Source organism: Hyperoodon ampullatus, assembly GCF_949752795.1.
Source record: "Hyperoodon ampullatus genome assembly, chromosome: 3".
In the NCBI taxonomy this organism is placed as follows: Eukaryota; Metazoa; Chordata; class Mammalia; order Artiodactyla; family Ziphiidae; genus Hyperoodon; species Hyperoodon ampullatus.
The window spans coordinates 16,900,356-16,918,858 of record NC_136916.1 but is presented as its reverse complement, the minus strand read 5'-3'; the positions used below and the strand labels follow the sequence as shown (position 1 = coordinate 16,918,858).

The 18,503-nt window shown below is 40.6% G+C and overlaps 1 protein-coding gene across 6 annotated transcripts in view; it reads left to right on the top strand.

The window, feature by feature from the left end:
* NRP1 (neuropilin 1) overlaps window positions 1–18,503 on the top strand; it is a gene marked incomplete at both ends in the record, with an annotated part of 134,841 nt that overhangs the window by 76,378 nt on the left and 39,960 nt on the right. For all 6 annotated transcript variants that reach the window (XM_079700369.1, XM_079700368.1, XM_079700373.1 and 3 more), the window contains one exon: window positions 17,213–17,368. In XM_079700369.1, coding sequence (XP_079556495.1) covers window positions 17,213–17,368 — 156 coding nt within the window. The remainder of the gene's footprint in view (window positions 1–17,212; window positions 17,369–18,503) is intronic.

Here is an 18,503-nt window from a genome sequence, read left to right as displayed (position 1 = left end):
CTATTTGGAACCAACATTCATAGTTAAATTCTAGAGGAGAGGTTTTTATATTTCTTTCCAGAATATCTTGACTTTAAGAGTAAGATTAAACATAGGTGCAAACATCCTTTTGTCTAAATTCCTTATTGTTCATGTGTTCAGAGGGATTAAGTTATTTGCAAGACCACCGGGCCAGGTACTGACAGACCCGGGCTGGAATCTCAGTATCCCGGCCACCGCTTCTTTGCTCCCACTGTTGTAACAGTATGAGGACATGAATTTGGATCCTCTCTGAAGACTGTGTCTGAAGACCAAGCAGGCACGTTTAAATCCCAGTATATCCTGCTTAGCTGCTGATTGGTAAATGATGTCTAGTAAGTTGAACAGTCACTGCAGAAGCTTTAATTTAAACAAATGATTGGACTTTGTCTGGAGCAGGGGTTCTACGTCTGGACACTCCTGACATTTTAGATTGGATAATTCTTTGTTGTGGGGCTGTCTTGTGTGTTGTAGGATGTTTAGCAGCATTCTTGACCTCCAGCTACTAGAAGCCAGTAACATACGCACACACACGCACGCACACACACACGTATGCACACGCGCACGCACACACACACACGCACGCACGCACCCTCAATCATGACAACCAAAAACGACGTGTCCAGGAGTTGCCAGATGTCCTGTTTGGGGGCAAAAGCATCCCCAGTTGTAAACCACTGGTGTAGAAGATGCGCAAAATCCTAATCAAGTCATTTTCAAAATAATCAGACTGATCAGAATTTTGAAAGAAAAAGTATCTGGTTGCTTGGCTGGTTTCTGTCACTTTTCAACCGCTTATTGTAGATATTTGAACAGAGTCGTAGTTCTTTTGTTTTCCAAAAATACAGATGCATCTGTTTACCTGATGCAGGAAAATAGCATCATAAACCTGCCTGCTTATTTATCTTAAGCTTCACTATTTTTAGCTTTTAGAAGTGGACTGTTTTTAGCTAAATAAATACAGATGTTATTTTAGAGCACTGCACGATTGGGTCTCAAAATGCACTGATAAGAATGGGATTAAGAAAAGGAAACACAAGGATAAAATCACCAGTCATCACTGACAAGATTTAGGAAAAATAAGACTGAAATGAGCTCTTCCACAACTGGATGTCGTGTGCCCCTGACCTTGACTTACCTGTTTTAGTTTTTCTGCAGTATGTAAATAAACAGCTCTTTTTTTTTTTTTAACTTCAAATGTAATCAAGAGTAAGGAACTGTGTTTGAAAACCTGTCTATTGCTTTATTAACTTATCTTTTCATGGGAAACATACTATTAAGTTTCCAATTCTGTAACCTAAACAACAACACATTAGAAGCCATCAATTACCATCCAGTTTCATATCTGTGGGCCAATAGGAAGGCAAGGTTGATGGTTTCACATCTGTTTTAGGTGAAAGCCTGTTCCTGTCTGTGGTATTTAAAATTTAAAGAACTTCTGTTATTATACAATTGGGAATCCTTGGGGAGTAAAATGTTAATGAAATCCATAACGTGCACAGACTTTATGATAGCAGTTTTAAGAAATTCCTTTGGTGGGGTTTGTTGATTTCTGCCCTGGCGGTAATAACTATGTTTTACAGAGTGCGTTAATGTCCACATCTACCAGTGATGGCTACGTTTATGCAGCATGTAATGTAGCACACAAACTCCTAAGCTTTAAATAACTTTCATACCAGAATTTGAAAGCCCCAGAGCAAAACAATGTGTGTTCTTCAAAAGTGGCAGAACCCACAGTTGGAAACTTTTCAAGCACCTCCACAGCAAACTTCTCCAAAGGTGCAAAAGGCCCACCCTGGAAATTCCAAAGCCAGGATGCAAATGGATATTCTGTGCCCTCATATATTTCTCATTTAATGCACCATTTGAAAGCTCCACATCAAAATAGCAATTTTGGGTGCTGACCTGAAACAGAGACACACACAAACACGCATACGTATTTCCTTTCTCCACTGCAAGCCCCCAGCCTTCACATTTCATTCAATTCTACGTTCAAATAAAGAGAGGAAAGTAGATTAAATTAAAAATGCTCTATAAATCCCAATAGTAATAAAATGCATTACGCTTTTATATTTCCAACTATCAAACAGAGTAAGAAGTTGAGGCTAATTGCACATGTTATGACTAATGTGCAATTAGAATAATCACATATGAACTTGTACAAGTGACTTGTACATTTTTTTTTCAGCTCTTTTTGCCTCCATGGGTTAAAAACACATTCATGGCCTTCCTTTAATTGCCTTCCTTCAGAAGAATGAAGTCTTAATTTTACCAAAGTTTTATTTTTCTTACAATCCCAGTGCTTTAAACTTCTAACTACATTTTCTGGATTGAGCAGAAAAATAAATAAGCTTCTTTATTCTTCTAGCAAGCCTGAGACGGCAATAGATAGAATTCTTCAGGGGATGGGTGATTGGACCTGACAGCTTCTGAAATCCTTTCAAGCATTTAAGATTCTGTGATTCTATTAAAAATAAATTTACTCTATCAGCTGGTACCCTGGGCTTGCTTAAAAGAAAATATAAATATGTGAAGCATAGCTCGAATTCGTTTTAAATAGTACTGATAATCATATCAGGCAACACATAGCAAAAAAAAAATTTTTTTTTTAATTAAAAAGATTTTCTTTCCTTAGATCAAGTAATTGTTTAGATTGGCTTCACCCTGAAGCTTATCTGAGGATTTCACATAGAAACCTCGCTAGTGGGGCTGTTTTGCTTGATTCTTTTGTGCTAGTTCAGGGGGAAGTGCAGCTCACTAGGGGAGATAAGATGAAGTCTGGGCAGTTCATCTTTCATGTCTCTCTAATCTTTGATGGAAGTATCTGAAAGGCAAAGTCTTACCCACCATTCCAGGCTGTTCACACCTTAAAGTCTGGCCAATACTCGGTCTTTTTTCTTTCCTTAAGAAGACAAATACCACATGCAATTCGGAGCATGTTATAGGCCATCATACTAATGCAGAAAAGTGGAGGGGAAAAAAGCAGCACCAGGGATACAGCTTAAGAAGAAAGTCATCACGATGATCTTCATGCGTGTATGACTCGCTGTGGTTACTTAGGGCTAAAGCTGACAAAGACAGACCCCATCTCCGAAGAGAAAGACCGAGACCCAGGTAGATGCACAGGCTGATGGCTACAGGTGCAAGAAATTCAACAGAGCTTTTAAGTTTGAAGATCCGGAAATTAAAGATAAAATTTCCAGTGGGAAATACTCATGATAATAAAAGAAGTTAGCAAATTAAATGAAATGTGAAACACTGAACAAATTGTTTTTGATATTTCAGGAGGCACACAGAGTTCATGGGGAAAAGAGAAAAGAACTTTTTCTAAGTTCCCAGTCTTAAAAAATGAAGACAGAGTATGCAGAATTTTCCTGGCCTAGTTTTTTAAACATTATTCTGAAAATCCAGACTAGCCACTGCTGTTGTCAACCAGCAACATTTTGTAGCACACACATTATCCTATTTCTGTAGTTTTAGCTTATGTTTCCAAATACTGCATTCATTTATAAGGATACTTTTATTTACAAAGCTCTAATACCAAGACGGTAAGAATTCATTTATTTAACAATCATGTACCCTGTGAAGAAAAATCAGTCAATACATTTGTTCATTTAACATGTTTCCTCTAAATCAACCACTCGTAAATAAAAGAATCTCATTTACTAAGACAAATGTAGAAGGCATCTTACATGATCTACATCTGGACGTTCCTGTCTGTTCTGGAGAGGAGGACAAAAAGGAAAAGCAGACAGGAATAGGTAATTTGGGGTTCAGTCTGTAATATGCTGAAACTGAACTCTTATCAACTTCTGTAATATAATAATTTAGTTCCCTTAGTCTAAGAACTTTGCTGTTTTCCAGGAGAGTTTATGGGAACATCTGTTTATCTACCTATCTTTTTTTAAAGTGTCTAGATTTAGAATATTATGTGTCTCATATAAAATGCATCTCAATTAAAATCTTTTTATCAAAAGATTTTAATTCCATTTAAAATTTATTTATTCCATTTCTTCTTATATACCAGCAGCTTTATTAAAACCACGCAGGGTAATGTGTTCTCAGGCCTGACTTTGCATCTTAAAGTGTAGTTACAAAATGATAGGTTCTTACTGTCCTGGAAACCTGCAAGGTAGCATAAAGAAATGCTTTTTTCTACATTTCCACATATGGGCCTTAGCTCTATTTTTTCTGCCAAGAAGCCCACCCCGCTACCCCCAACACCACACACACCACAGTATGGCCATGTTCACCAAGAAAACATTTCACCTTGTGTCACCTCCAAGGATGTGGTGAAATAGACGTGTCTGTCCACGTGTTAAGAATGGTTCCAGTGGATAAATGCGAATCACAGCTTCTTCCGTTACGTTAAGGACTCCGGGCAGGGATAGGGGAGGAAGAGCGTGATATGTTTCGTGGAACATCTGTGCTTGTTCTCCTGTGCTTTGAAAGTAGACGTGCAGATGCATTTTTCCCATTGTGTGACCTGGACTGAAATGCATGAAATTACTACAGACAGATTTTTTCTTTCAGAACATTAAAAGAATTTGCAGTTCTGTTCCCTGACTGCATTTGGATGGCAAAACAGTGTGTCTTCAGAGCACAAAACGTTTCCCTCGTCCTCACCTTGGTTACCCACCTCCCTCCATGCAGTTTCCAACTTTCCAGCCCTTTTCCTGCCACGGGCTGGCCTCTGCTCAGCCCGAAACTATAGAACATCCATTGTGAATGGTAATTACAGATGATTCTTTTAGAAAGTAATTCTTTGAAAATGCATTATTTCAAGGGCTTTCCCACCTCCTTTATAAGTCATCTTCAAAAAAAAAAAATCAGTATACACTTCCTGACTGAATGGTAAGCTTCCAAACAGGGAAAATGCAGTTGACCAAATATAGTAAATCATGAAGTTCATCTCATCTGTTCTCAGGAATGATTGGCATCCCTTCAGAGACCCACTGTTTACACACAATTTCTGACAACCAACTGTACCTAGGCAGCCTGTTCTTTGTCTTCTCCCTTGTCTCCGGGGCAGCGTTTGTTATAACTTTTGGTGGGTGACCGACTTTAATCTCAGTAATCCCGTCAGCTCCTTGCAGGATTTTTAACGCCAAGTAGAGGGGTTTTCTTGGACACCTGCACGTCCAGATTCCCCATCAACACATGAAACTCTCATTAACCTGAGAGGCCCATGTAGATCCCTGAGAAATACATGGAAAGTCAGTGTAAAAGGATGCTGTCAAAGTTTATAGGCCAAGAGCCTGATTTAGACCATTGCCCCCATCTGCAAGTCTTTAGTTTCCAGAAACTCATCCTTGTGTTTGTTTTTGAAACCAAGCTTTTAGAAGGAGAGAGAAAAATTAAAGGCGTGACTTACTGCAAAACTAATAATAAACAAGCCATTTTGTTGGTGCTGAAATAGACAGATGCTGTCTAAGTACAGATGTGTGTTGATCTTGAGTCATTTAGAAATCTCCCTAGTACTGCAGATAATAACACTTTATGGGGAGCATAGAACGACAGCTTTTGAAACAGAAATAGACCTTACCTGTACCTGTTTAATATTTTCTTGGTCTTTCAGGTTTAAAAATCTCTTTAAACTGCTGATAGATGGAAAGATGTATGTGTCCATAACTGAGGTTATTGCACCTTGGAAAGGTGTTATGTTGCCTGGCCTCAATGCAGAATTAGTATTACTGCTTCTTCTACTGGGCTGCTTCTCAGAGACCATGAGACAAACACAAAGATCACAAAAGGCCTGAAACCTGCACTCATTTCCCAGCCACACAAAGCTACAATTCCAACATCGTATGAGGATCATATGTTAATTAGGTGAAAACTTGGAGACCTATAGTTAGACAGTGAAATATCAATGTTGCTAATTTTTCAAAAATACAGAAGTGGTCTGAGAAAAGTCTAAGATACCAGATACAGCCAATCCATAAATATCCTGTGGACGTCATGATCCCAAATAAGTTGGCTCTAAAACAAAAAGATTGAGAAGAGGTTGGAGAGCATGATAGATACGGCGAAAAAATGATTTAAGCCTTGCTGCCCTTTGAGGTAACTTCTGGGAGGAGGGACGCTTCGTAAGTTAGTGAGAGGTCTTTTGAGAAATAAATAAAAAAGAATCCTTCACGTGGCATGGACCTGGCCAACAAAACTCATCATCCAGCAGACCTTCCCTGTAAGTGGTGAACTTTTCAAAGGACTGGAAATTTTGAGTAGTTTTAATATTTGCAGTTTAAACACCAAGATAAGAATAGTCATATTCCTCAATTAAGAGTACAAGTTTGGGGCTTCCCTGGTGGCGCAGTGGATGAGAGTCCGCCTGCCGATGCAGGGGACACGGGTTTGTGCCCCGGTCTGGGAGGATCCCACATGCCGCGGAGCGGCTGGGCCCGTGAGCCATGGCCGCTGGACCTGCGCGTCTGGAGCCTGTGCTCCGCAACGGGAGAGGCCACAGCAGTGAGAGGCCCGCGTACCGCAAAAAAAAAAAAAAAAAGAGTACAAGTTTGTTGCTCAAATGTTAACATTGGCTTAACGATGGGTAGCTGGCTTTATCTGGGAAAGAGGAGTTTCAGATCTTGCCAGCAACGCTGAACTGACAGAGTGTTGAATTTAAACTCGGCAAATGTGTATTGAGCGTTTGCTAAGGATGAGACGCTGCAGGTCGGGCTAGGTGAAATTAAAGTTAAAGAGGGCTCGGTCCCTCTTTCAAACAAGTTATACAATCTAGCTACTACAGGCAAAACCACACACACACAAACACACACACGCTCCAATTACCCAAATGACTAAGGGAAAAAATATTAGGGTCACATTCTTATGTTTAAGGTGTGTACCAATGCATCATTATGACTCTCATAAAGCCAGGAAAAATAACGAAATGGGCTATGCATTGGTATTTTTGTTGGAGAGGAGAGGAGACCACGGCTTGGAATGGCTAATTAATTTGCTTAACATATTCCAGGTTGTTCTTTAATATCAAAGCCACAGAGGTGCTCCTGGGACCTGTGCTTTTTTGCCACCATGTGCTGCCTGCATCACCCAAGTATTTTTCCCTGTAGTCCTAGAGTTCATTGAGGGTATTTAATGCAGCCAGTTCCCTCTGTATTGAGATGTATTGTTTACTCGACTTTTTCCCTCACTGACTGAGAGGGCAGGAATCTGGTAACCTTCCCTCTCTTGGCACCCAAGTATCTAGCACTTATTTGTGTGATAAAAGAAGAATCTCCAGCCACCAGCTTCCCTCCACAGTGCAAGGGATGTTAGACATGGAAATACCCACCACCGGAAGCTCATGATCTCAACTCATGGCCCTCTCTTTAATTGTTTGAGGAGCAAATGGTGTGATTTCGACAGCAGTGTGGACTCCTCAAGAAAACACGCAGTTTTGATGCCATTTCATTGAGATGTTTTCTTTCAAACGTAGATATAAACGGAGGGTGGGGCTGGACAGTGTGCCATGAGACTCAGGAGAGAGGTATCTGGCTCATGCAGACTGAGGGTTAGGTCTTATTCCCAGGAATGCTTGGATTCCCAGAGGCAGTGAAAGCACACATTTTAGCAGAATTAGCTCAGCAGTGCAGTGCATGGTCATGAGCTGAAAGTTTAATTACAAATAAGATTGCATGGTCTCCCTGTCACCAGCCCAGCACCTCCTGGCCTGGACCCGTGGACCCCATGAAGGCCTCTGCAAAGGAGGATGTCTGTTGGGGGCTAGGGGTGGGGAGGACACTTTTCCCTGCTCTCTAAAGGACTTTTGCCAAGAGATACTAGACAGAAGGAGAATGTTCATCATATCAGATGTTTTGAAATGCAGGAAATTGGCTGGGATTTTTTTTCCTGTTCCTTCTGCCTTTAACTCATCAACCCTGACCCCTTCCATAGCCAAAATCTTATCCTATCCTATGAGGTCCAGTTTGAATGATTCAAATGACCTCTTTTCCATACAGCCTGAACTTTCCCCTTGTGCATGTAATCGTCTTCTGAAGCTCACAATGCCTCATCTGTGGGCATGGTGGCACTTCTTATTTTCAGTCTTGTATTATCCTTTTTTTCTGCATAGGCCTACTTCCATCCCGAGCCTGGCATACCATATATATCTATTGAATTTAATGGATTAAATGGTTTTATCTGAACCATTGGTGTCCTTCGGTTTACTTTAATTTCACACTTTCAGTTTAAGCATCTACAATGCGTGAAGCAGCATTATTGGGCTTTAAGACACATCCTTGTGGGTATGCACCCTGGCTCCATGTATCGGTTTATAGTTTGCCCGAAATGTTTTTAATCATAAAAGCAAGAATAATATATGCTTTATCTGCATAATACAGTCCTACTGAAATTATGGGTGGAGGTCATAAATTCTTCTGTTACGTTTTAAAATGGTTGTCATCCAGACCACCCTTTAGTCATTCTTCCATTACTGGGCCCCCTTTGTTTTAGCAGAGACAGACATCAGAAGCAGAGATCCGTTCACACAGTCTGCTTGATCTCACAGGATGTTGATCAATGCGGTCAACTGGATCCATTCCACTTGACCTGCTCATGCATACCGACCCCAAGCAATTCCTACCCCTTAAGCCTTCTAACTAGGAGAATGCTTCCCTAGTTTTCATGAGTGTTACAATAAACAATTAATGGATGGAACCAAGAGTTATAACAGGAGAGCCTAAGCCAGCCTGTGTCCTCCATGCAGGAGATGCTTGCTGAACCTTGCTGACTGAATCTTCTAGCAAGAACCCATGGTACAATGGTCCTATAGGCATTTGACTAGATCTACATCATGTTTATGCATATCTGAGGCTGGTTACAATTTTTTTTAAGTTGTAGCATATTTATTTTTCTTTCTTAAGACATTTCCATTATGCGATTTTTACTACAGAGTTTGTAGGTTAAATTCTTAACCAAGTTTCTAGGGATTACATTTGTTCTGTTCTGAGTACTTATCCTCTTTCCAGATCAAAGTATTAGGCTCAGGTTTTCAATTTAATGTAACTTACAAATAAGTATTCAAAAAATGTTAATAAAAATATTAAGTCCCTGAATCTTTTACCGCCCAGTAAGAACTCCTAAGTATCTAAGTTGGAAGAGGGGACCATCTAAGTGTCATCTTCCTGACTGAGCTATTAAAGTTTCTGAGGTCCCCATCTGCTAGTGAACATGGTGTTGAAGTAATGAAGCTTCTTCATTTTAAAGAAAAACAGAGTTTTCAGGTTGGCGTATGTCTTAAAAATGCACAACAATCTTTGCCAAAGCCTAGGCATTCGGTCAGCCTTTCTCTTTAACTCTACATAGACGTTTCCAGTTGTCTTTGATGCTGATTACTTGTATCCCAGCGTCTATAGGAACCCCCATACGATCTCATTTTCTCCTCCTTTGTTATCAGAATACATTGTGTCCTGATGTCCAGATTTTACAGGCTTATTGAGTAAGAGAGGAATTCAAATGGAATATTTGTTTTCTCTGAACACAATTATATCTATTCTAGAAAATATAGAAGGGAAAAAGAAGCCCTCATATTTTGCATGGAATATGTGAAGACTCCTCCCATATTTCTCTTAAATTGATGTCATCAGGGAAGCTGAGCATTTTCCAGTGGGGGTCACAGTCCTGTTGCCCTGCTCTCAAAGGTCTTTGAAATGCGGCCTCAGACACCCTGAGGAGATGTGGACTCGCCACGCTCTCCTCCTAGAACAGTGTCCTCCTCTTCACGCTCCATCTTCGTGGTTTCCACGTGGGAGTGATTTGGGTAGCTGGGTTCTGGAAACGTCTCTAGTTGAGATGCTGGTATTCACCTGCAGTACGGAGTCCCTTTCCTTTCCTCCTGCTGATGCTACTTGCCCGTTCCAACAACTACAAGAGATCTTACTCTTCAGAAAGAACCACATGGCACTCCAGTTCCAAGAACATATCAGAATTAAATATTTCTTCTTTAATTTGTTGCTTCTGGTTTATGCCAAAAAAATTAGTGTGAGAATGAAAGGATATGCCAACATCCAAAGGCAGTGGAGCCCCACAGCATAATCTCCTTTATCAGCCAAAGGAGACAGAGGTCAGCCCTTGTTTGAGGACTTCATTTGTCTTGTGCTTTCCTTGTTGTTCTTTTGCACGAAGTACAGTGGCATCAGGGAAGCCAGGCTTTGCGTTGCATCTGGGCTGCACAGCCTTATCTAGTGTTATTCTAGCTGGTTGACTCAAGTCTTTGGAAAGGAAAATTCATCTGTTCATTCACTTGGGATTGTTTTACTATCAGCATAGGCTTTGTTGAAACCAGTAGTTTGCTTCCACCCAGGAAAATGTTTTCCTTTATGGAAAAAAAAAATTAATTCAAGCAATTAAGGCAAGAAAAGAAAATTGGTGAGGTTCTTCCTGCACTGCACTTTTCTTGCTCTTGGATATTTGTATTCTTTACTAGAATTTTTAAATGTTTTCTCATTATCTTTTGCTAAAAATGATCTGTCACCAGTGTCTTGTTTTTCAACAGCATGAGTGACTCATTTGCAAAATTTGGCTTTCCAGTAGTCAATGTAAACATTAAACGGAGTCAAAGTAATCATAAATGGTTTCATATTCTCGATAATTATACAAATATGTAATTTCCAGAAAGAATAACTATAAGATTTAATTTTTGTTCACTAAGAAATTCTAAATCACCTTTTGATAATTGTGCTTTTTAAGATAGGAATTGAGGAAGAGCATGGGTGTAGTGGCATGTACATGGGCCACCAGTCTGATCTGGGGTAAGTCCTGGCTTAATCACTGACAAGTTACGGGACTCTGAGCAAGGTTCACACATCACTTTGTTCCTCAGTTGCTTTGTCCACTAAACCTTCCTTGTATGATTGTTCAGAGTTGAAAAGATAATCTATATAAATTTAGCCCTTAATAAAATGCCTGACACATAGGGGTTGCCTTATGAATTTTCTATATATAATAGTAATTTTAACCATCAGTGTTTTTTCTATGTAATACAGTAATCATGAAAAATACATAAAGAGAGAATTATGTCACCAACTATAAAATGGTTGTATTCCTACTGGCAACTATAAAAAGTCCAAGATCGTAAGTCAAGGAACATGATGATCAGGTGCTGTGAATTAAGCCCCCAGATCCTGGAACAGCACTGATGTTCAGATGCTTAGGCATTATCAGAAAGCACGTGTGTTATCTAAGGAAATGAGACAATTGCTTAAAAATATTTTCTTTAGCTTGTAGTGTCTAGTGATGAATTAAACAGCTCTTTGAGTCATCAGAGATGCTCTAAAAAGAATCCGACACACTCCACCTCCCCCCCAAAGAAAGTATTTTTCCTGTTTTTAATCAGACTCCAGTTCTTTGTCCTTTATTTTTTCAGGCTCTTGTACTGACCTGTCTTGGGAATGTCAAAAGCCGGGAGACACTCCCTTGTCAATGCTCGCTCAATGGACAGTATTTTATTGAGCAAGACAGATTTTTCATTTTGGAAATGAGACTTTCCACATTATGACATTACCAATAGCTAGTTATGTATTATTATAGGAAGTGATGATATCTATTTCATGGCTGGGAGGCTGCATGCTGGTATTTAACCAGCAGTTTGCAGAGGTTTGCTTCATGATGTACTGCACGATGCGAAAACGTGCCCTTTGTCCTCAAGTGATTCCCAGTAAAACATGTATCTCTCCTGGCTTCTGTTTATCTGGGGATTGTGTTTCCTATCATTACTAAGACAATGCCATGGCCATAAAGTGCATGTGGGTTAATACCTGTAGACATCTTACAACGAAGAGGGAGTTGGAGGTGGACAGTTCACCCCACAGGAGCTGTAGGACACCATGCCCTGCCCCCCAGAAGGGGATGAAGACAGCTGTTTTCTTCTACTGAAAGTTGCACTTTCCTCCTCTGTGCCTGATGTCTAGCTGTGTCTTCTCTTTGTGTGGAGAGCACAGTGAAGATAAGATGTAGGTAGACATTCTACCAGCAGTGTTAGGCTTTTTATATTTATATTGGAAACAGGATGTCGTATGGGGTCACTTCTGCTAACACTGATAAGCTAACTCAGAGTGGCCACTCCAACTCAAAAGGAGTTTGGTAAACTTCCGTCAAATTGCCTACAGACCATCAGATAAGTACCAGATGTTTATGTTTGTCACACACACGGAGTGAAACGTTCCACAGTTTCAGTGAATGCAGTTGACGTTCAGCTCTGTACTACCCCCCCATCCTCCCACCCCCTCACCATCACCCTTAATGTTAAACAGAAAGTACATCAAACTCATATGTGAAATCACACTCATCTTCCAATTAAAAATAAAGCAGCTGTGAAATAATGAATGACATTCTTTCAAAATAAAAAAACAGTGATGGGAGCAGAGTTGATTGGATTTAGGGAAAGCAGGTTACTTCATTATGGTTATTGTGTGTCTGAATTTTTAAGAGAAGGGAAATACTGTTTAGGATGATGAACCCTCCAAAACACAGAGGGCTGCCATTATGTAGAACTACTCGGGGTTGTGTCTTTGTCTCTCCAGCTGCCTGTCTTGGGTCGCCAATCTTGTCTCCTGGATGTGAGGTTGGTGAGAGCTCATCAGAATTCAAAAAGCTAACCCACCAAGAGGATGGCCAGATTTTGAATGGTGTTCGTGACAACTGATTATTTTGGCTTCTGAATGAGCAGAGCACAGTACTCTTTAGAGATCAATCCATTTCTTGACAAATAGTGTCCATAGCGGTGAGGGAAACATGGTAGGTTGTCTAGTGATGTTATTTCATTCATTCATTTCCTCCCCATTGCCTCTGCCCTTCCTGTTCCCCCTTCTCCCTAGAACAGCCTTTCCCTTTTTATCCACTTGTGAGCTCCTACTGTGCATCTTTCAGTAGGTGTCTTAGACATCAAAGTCAGCTGTGAGATGTGTCCAATCCTCCTACCTCTCCTTCCTCCGTGCATTGCCCCATCCTGTAATCTTGTGTTTGTGTCTCCCATTCTTGCTGCTCTTTGTATCCTCACCACTTAATACAGAACTTAGTGGAAACACAGTACTAAGTGTCCACTGGATGAATGTCAATCAAGGTGAGTAGAAGTGTTCACAGGCGGCCGACTGATTAAATAGATGACGCTACAGTCAGGCCATAGAATACCATGCAGCCATTGAAATTGATGATGTAGAAAAATACTTTTGGCATGGAAATATATCCATAAAACTAAACGAAAAGCGGGATATCAAACTTAGAGGTAATACGACCTCATTTTTACAATAACAAAACATACACACGATGGTTACATATATTTTGCATAAGGAAATAAAACTCTGGAAGGCTATTATCAGCCTTTATTTCCTATTGGTGGTCTTATGAAGATTTTAATTTCTCCTTTAATGTCTTCTGCATCTTATGAATTTTCAATAGACATCTATCACTTTTCTCTATAGAAAAGCAGATATTCCTTAAAAGAAATCATAAAAGTCTGGATGGAAGTAGAGGAAAAACACAATATGATGAATTGACAGATGGAGACCTGAGCTTTGCACTAAACATCTTGGAGTTAGATGTGCCTTATTCTGCCCATCAGACCAAAAAGAGGAAATAGTGATTTGCAGTCAAAAAAAAAGAGGAAAATGTTCTTTTAAGTTGACAGAACTTTACATGTGAAGGCACAAAGACAGAAAAGCCATATCTTGTGTTAGGAAGAATAAATACTTTATGCGGCTGGAAGATACGGTTGGAGGGGAGGTAGATGCAGCAGGTGAGACTAAAACAGCAGGTTAATTGAGGCCAATGTCATGATTAGCAGAGATGGCTTCAGCCCTGAGAAAGGTATAAACACGCAGGTGTTAAGTCCCTCTGGGTCTCCTGACAGATACCTGTGGTGTGAGCAGTTGTGCTTCTGAGGCTGAGAGTTATCTGTCTCCTCCCAAACTCTCTCAGGCGCTGAGGGTCTCTGTTAGGGCATTCCACAAAGGTCCCCAGGGAGAAAGGACTTAAAAGAACCTCTGTGGTGTTGCCAGTGAGCATCTCCACAGTGCTGGTCTGTGTCTTGGTAGAGTTCTGGGTACCATTCAGTTTTAACTCCAGTCATTCAAGTCCCAGTCCTAATCATTTGGTGAGGTTGTCATTCATCCTTTCTAAACCCAGTGGTAGTAATGTTAGGAAGAAAAATGAAATGAAATTTCAAGTATCCCAGCACAGTGAGCAAGAGAATCTGCAGAGTTTTAAAGCACAACAGGAAACCTTATGCAATTACAAGGGGAGGTTGTGAATGCATTTCATTGCTGTTGAGAAAAGAAAATATCTTTTCTTCTTTATGAGTGATTCATACGTATGCTTTGGGGCCTTTCAGTCTCGGACTTTGGTCGGTTCATGTGTTGGCACCTGGTTAATTTCAGTCAGTGGCTCCTTCCTTTCAAGTCAGTTGTTTCTAGTGCCTAGGATTCTTCTAGTTGACCACCAGTTTACTTCTTTCTTACCTAGTAACTAACTCTTACCCTGAGAACAAAATTTTAAAAATAGGAAAAGGACAGCCAGGGAATGAAGTTCTAGAGTTATTTCCAATCAGCCTAAGCTGCATATACACTCATGGGAATTTAAGCTTTTCCAAACTGAAGAGCCATTTGTAGGTTTGACAGGAAGAGTTTATTTGCACAGCTCTGCTTCATGCTCCCTTGGATGTCAAGGTTTTAAGGACCCTTCAGGTTGAAAGTGGATTTGGTATTAGGCATGAGGGCATGACTCAGTGGACAGTCAGCAAAGCACTAAGTGTCTGAGAGCACCTGAAAACAGTTGAAAATTTTCCGTGCAGCCATGTCTAGAGTACCCATTAACTTTCAAGTTGCAGCATTAGGAAATCAGAGAGTTTTTGCAGCAACCTGAAATCATCTGGTTATTTGTCCAGAACAGAGTTAGGTTTGGGCTTGCCAGATAACATCCAGAAAAGAACACCCAGTTAAATTTGAATTTCAAGTAAGCAATGAACCTGTTGTTAGTATGTCCCAAATATTGCATGGGACATATTTATACTAAAAACATTTGTTGTTTATCTGAAATTCAAATTTAACTGAATATCTTGCATTTTTGTTGGCTAAATCTGATAAACGTGGACTGCCTCCATTTTTTGAAATTTGTACACAAATTCATACAAAGTACTAGTATTCACTTTTGGAAAAAATGCAAATTCCAGTTAACAGGTATAGGCACTTGATAAAATACGTTGTATAAATACTTATTTGTTAAATTAAGATTTAGAACACCCACCATTATTATCTTAAAATATTTATTGCTGTTAAAGGCTTGCTCCGTTTTCTTTTAAATCTGGTGAGAGCGTTTAGAGCCTGGACTTTACATCTTAAAAATCAGGAAAATGAAATAAAGATTGTTTTACATTGAATGGTATCCCCTTCCTTTCTAGATGAAATCTCCTATTGTTGAATTGTGTTAAGTTCAAGTCGGCTTCTCTGTGGCAGGGACATTGCTGTTTTTCCTGGATGTAAGTCTTGGTTCAGTTTTGAAGGAATTGGCAACCTGTTGATTTAACTACTCCAAGGGCCTTCAGGAAAAAGCAATTCGTGGAAGACAATAGTCGTTCTTCACAAGGCAGGCTGTACATAAAATGGAAATTCTTTAGCTGTTCATGACCCACGGGCACTAGACGGTTAATTGAAATATTGTTTTCAGAAAATTGGGTTGTCCTGTAGCAACTGGAAAGCAGGATTCAGAAGCTGTGGTTGTGGGGGCGGTGGTGTGCTTAGGGGTTTTGTTTTTTGGCTTTTGTTGCCATTTTCAGGGAAAACAGCCTCTTACTAGTGAATATAATATACGGTTGAAGTATCTTGTTACTACTAATCAGTTGTAACGTGCAATTACTTTTTGTGTCCTTTACAAAATATTTGCCAAATATTTGTGCTTCATTTCTTTAAAATCTCTGTATTATACAGAAATCCAATAAATAGAGGGCATAGTAGAGGAAAACAATTTTATAGGAATAATCAAATGTATTCATAAAAGGAAAATATTTCTAACATAGAGAAACTGGTGATGATTTTTGTTTTAAGATGATTCTTGGTTATTAACAACGGAAATAAGGAAAGTTAAAGAAAAAATACCTATTTCACTTTTCTGAAAGCATGGAGTCCTAGGAAGTCAGAGAGGGAAGGGGTCTTCTGGGTTATCTGGTCCAACTCGTTCATTTTACAAATGAAGAACTAGAAGCCTAAAGATGATGTGACTTGTCTGAGGCCCTATAGAGCAAGCTCAAGGCAGAGCCGGTACTGGAACCTTGAGGGCCTGATCTCTGTCCTTCCCATTCACATCACAGGACCATGGGAACAACTCAAGCCACTGCAGACCTCTGGGATGCAATCAGGGACCTCGGGCTTTGGTCACCCTCTGGTCATCACTACTGTGGTGCCCTCCAGGTGGCCCAGCTGTCAGGGGTGTGAGAAAGTCTAGTGAGGGATGAAGGTAAGGCCATTGTGCTGAGGAACATCTCCCTTGGAAACTCACCAGTGGAAGCTGGTTAAGTCCTAGCCGTTGTCCCACAGAGGCATCGTTCCTTCCCAGATTGATGCCTGGGAATCCTGCTGCCTCTGAAGCTGAACTACAAGGAGAGATACGGAAAAGGAAGAAGTTTAGGTGGATCAAAAATCCTAACTTTGCCCTCCTTCTCTCGACTCCATTCCAGATTATAAATCTATGGCCCATTTCTCAACCCGCAGTACACACAAGTGCTTTCAGAGTCAGTATCATTCTAATCCACATTCTGTTTGGAAGGAGGTAGGATGCTGCAGAGTGATGGGAAGGGAGATCATGTTAGACTCAAGTTCTAGTCCAGGCCTCTCCATATCCAGTATGTGAGCTTATTTTGTTTGTCTTGATTTTCTATTTGTAAAATGACATCATTAACGTGCTGTTTAGAAAGTATTGTGAATCTCTTAGAAAATACAGTAACATGATATTGAACCCAGTTTTCTCTTTTGTACCAAGGATCAAGCAATCTTGGTGGCAACAATGAGAAAGGTCTCTTTTTTGGCCATTGCCAACCTAGGGCAGCTGCTGTCTTATCATATTGGAGACTTTCTTGGGGTTGTTGATGCCGATGGAATTAGGGTTTGTTGATCCCAGGTGGATGAAAACTACACCATGGTACCCACAGGAAAAGATGCTCCACATTCTGGAGGTACAAGGATGGGCAACTGACAAGGCTGGTATTGTCTTGTAGGTAGACCTGGGCCTTCTGCGCTTTGTCACTGCTGTCGGGACACAGGGAGCTATTTCAAAGGAAACCAAGAAGAAATACTATGTCAAGACATACAGAATAGACGTTAGCTCCAACGGGGAAGACTGGATCACCATAAAAGAAGGAAATAAACCTGTTGTAAGTTTCCCTTCCACCTCCTCCAGCAATCTGGTCTTTGAAGTGGATGATCAATTTTCACTTGTTTGTTTGGGAGCTTGCTGTCTTGCCTGGTTTATTTTCCAATTGATTTAAAATGAAAAGTGCAATTAGAGGTTTAAATCTGACGAAGGGGTCTCATGTTCCCAGATCCAGAAGCCAAAAGGAAATTCTACGGTTGCTTCCAAGAAAAGTCAATACCGGCCAAATTAAGTCAAACTCAAGAATCACTTTAAACCTCCCACGGGGACACGGACTATGCACAGGATAAACACCGTGCTCTTAGAACCTCTGGAGTTGTTTTGTTTTGTCTTTCTGCCTGTGTTTCCTCATTCTCTTTCATAGATTGATCCTTTCTTCCTCTCTGTAATGGGCTGGTTTTAGAAGACTCCTTTTCATCTACCCTCTGTGGCTCACAAACTAATTTACAAGTGTGTTTGGCTGCTTCTGTGCGAATGAACAGAACTACAGGTGTTCCCTCAGATCCCAGGAGCCACACGCCACCTCCTCACTACTTTTCTGTTGAGGAGGCCACACCATGCCCTTCCCTTCGGGCACTCTGCTCTGAATTATTTGGAACTGAGATGTTTTTCTCAGCCTGCTGTTTATTTGAAGTTATGCTGCGCTCTGATTTACTAATCAAAAGATTTTGGAGAACTCATGCTTGCTGTTTCCCCAAAATTAAAAGCTTGCCCTGGAGGCCGAGTGAAATGCACAGAATTGGTGAGGATAGTAGCAAAGATCCAGGTAACCTGGAATCCTGGGTTTGGGAAGAGACCAATTAACATGTGCTTGTCTCCATTTGGGGCATTCCTGGCCTTGATTTTCTCCTTCTGGGTCTGAAACTGAGAAAAGCCTCCTGGGTGTGAAGTGAGAGGCCTATAAATACCCTTTGATTAGCTGCAAAGCCCTCCCTGTCCCTTAGGGCAGGCAGGAGGGCGGAAGACATAGGGATGCAGCTGCTCTGTGAACAGACCAGTTCAAGGCCGCTGTCTAGCCCTAGAGGATGTGGAACAGATCTTCCATCTGGGGACGAAAAACCCTCATAGTCATTGGTGGAGATCTAGTGAGTAAATTTTGACCCTGAGTGTCATGACTTATTCTTGTTTTGGAGTTG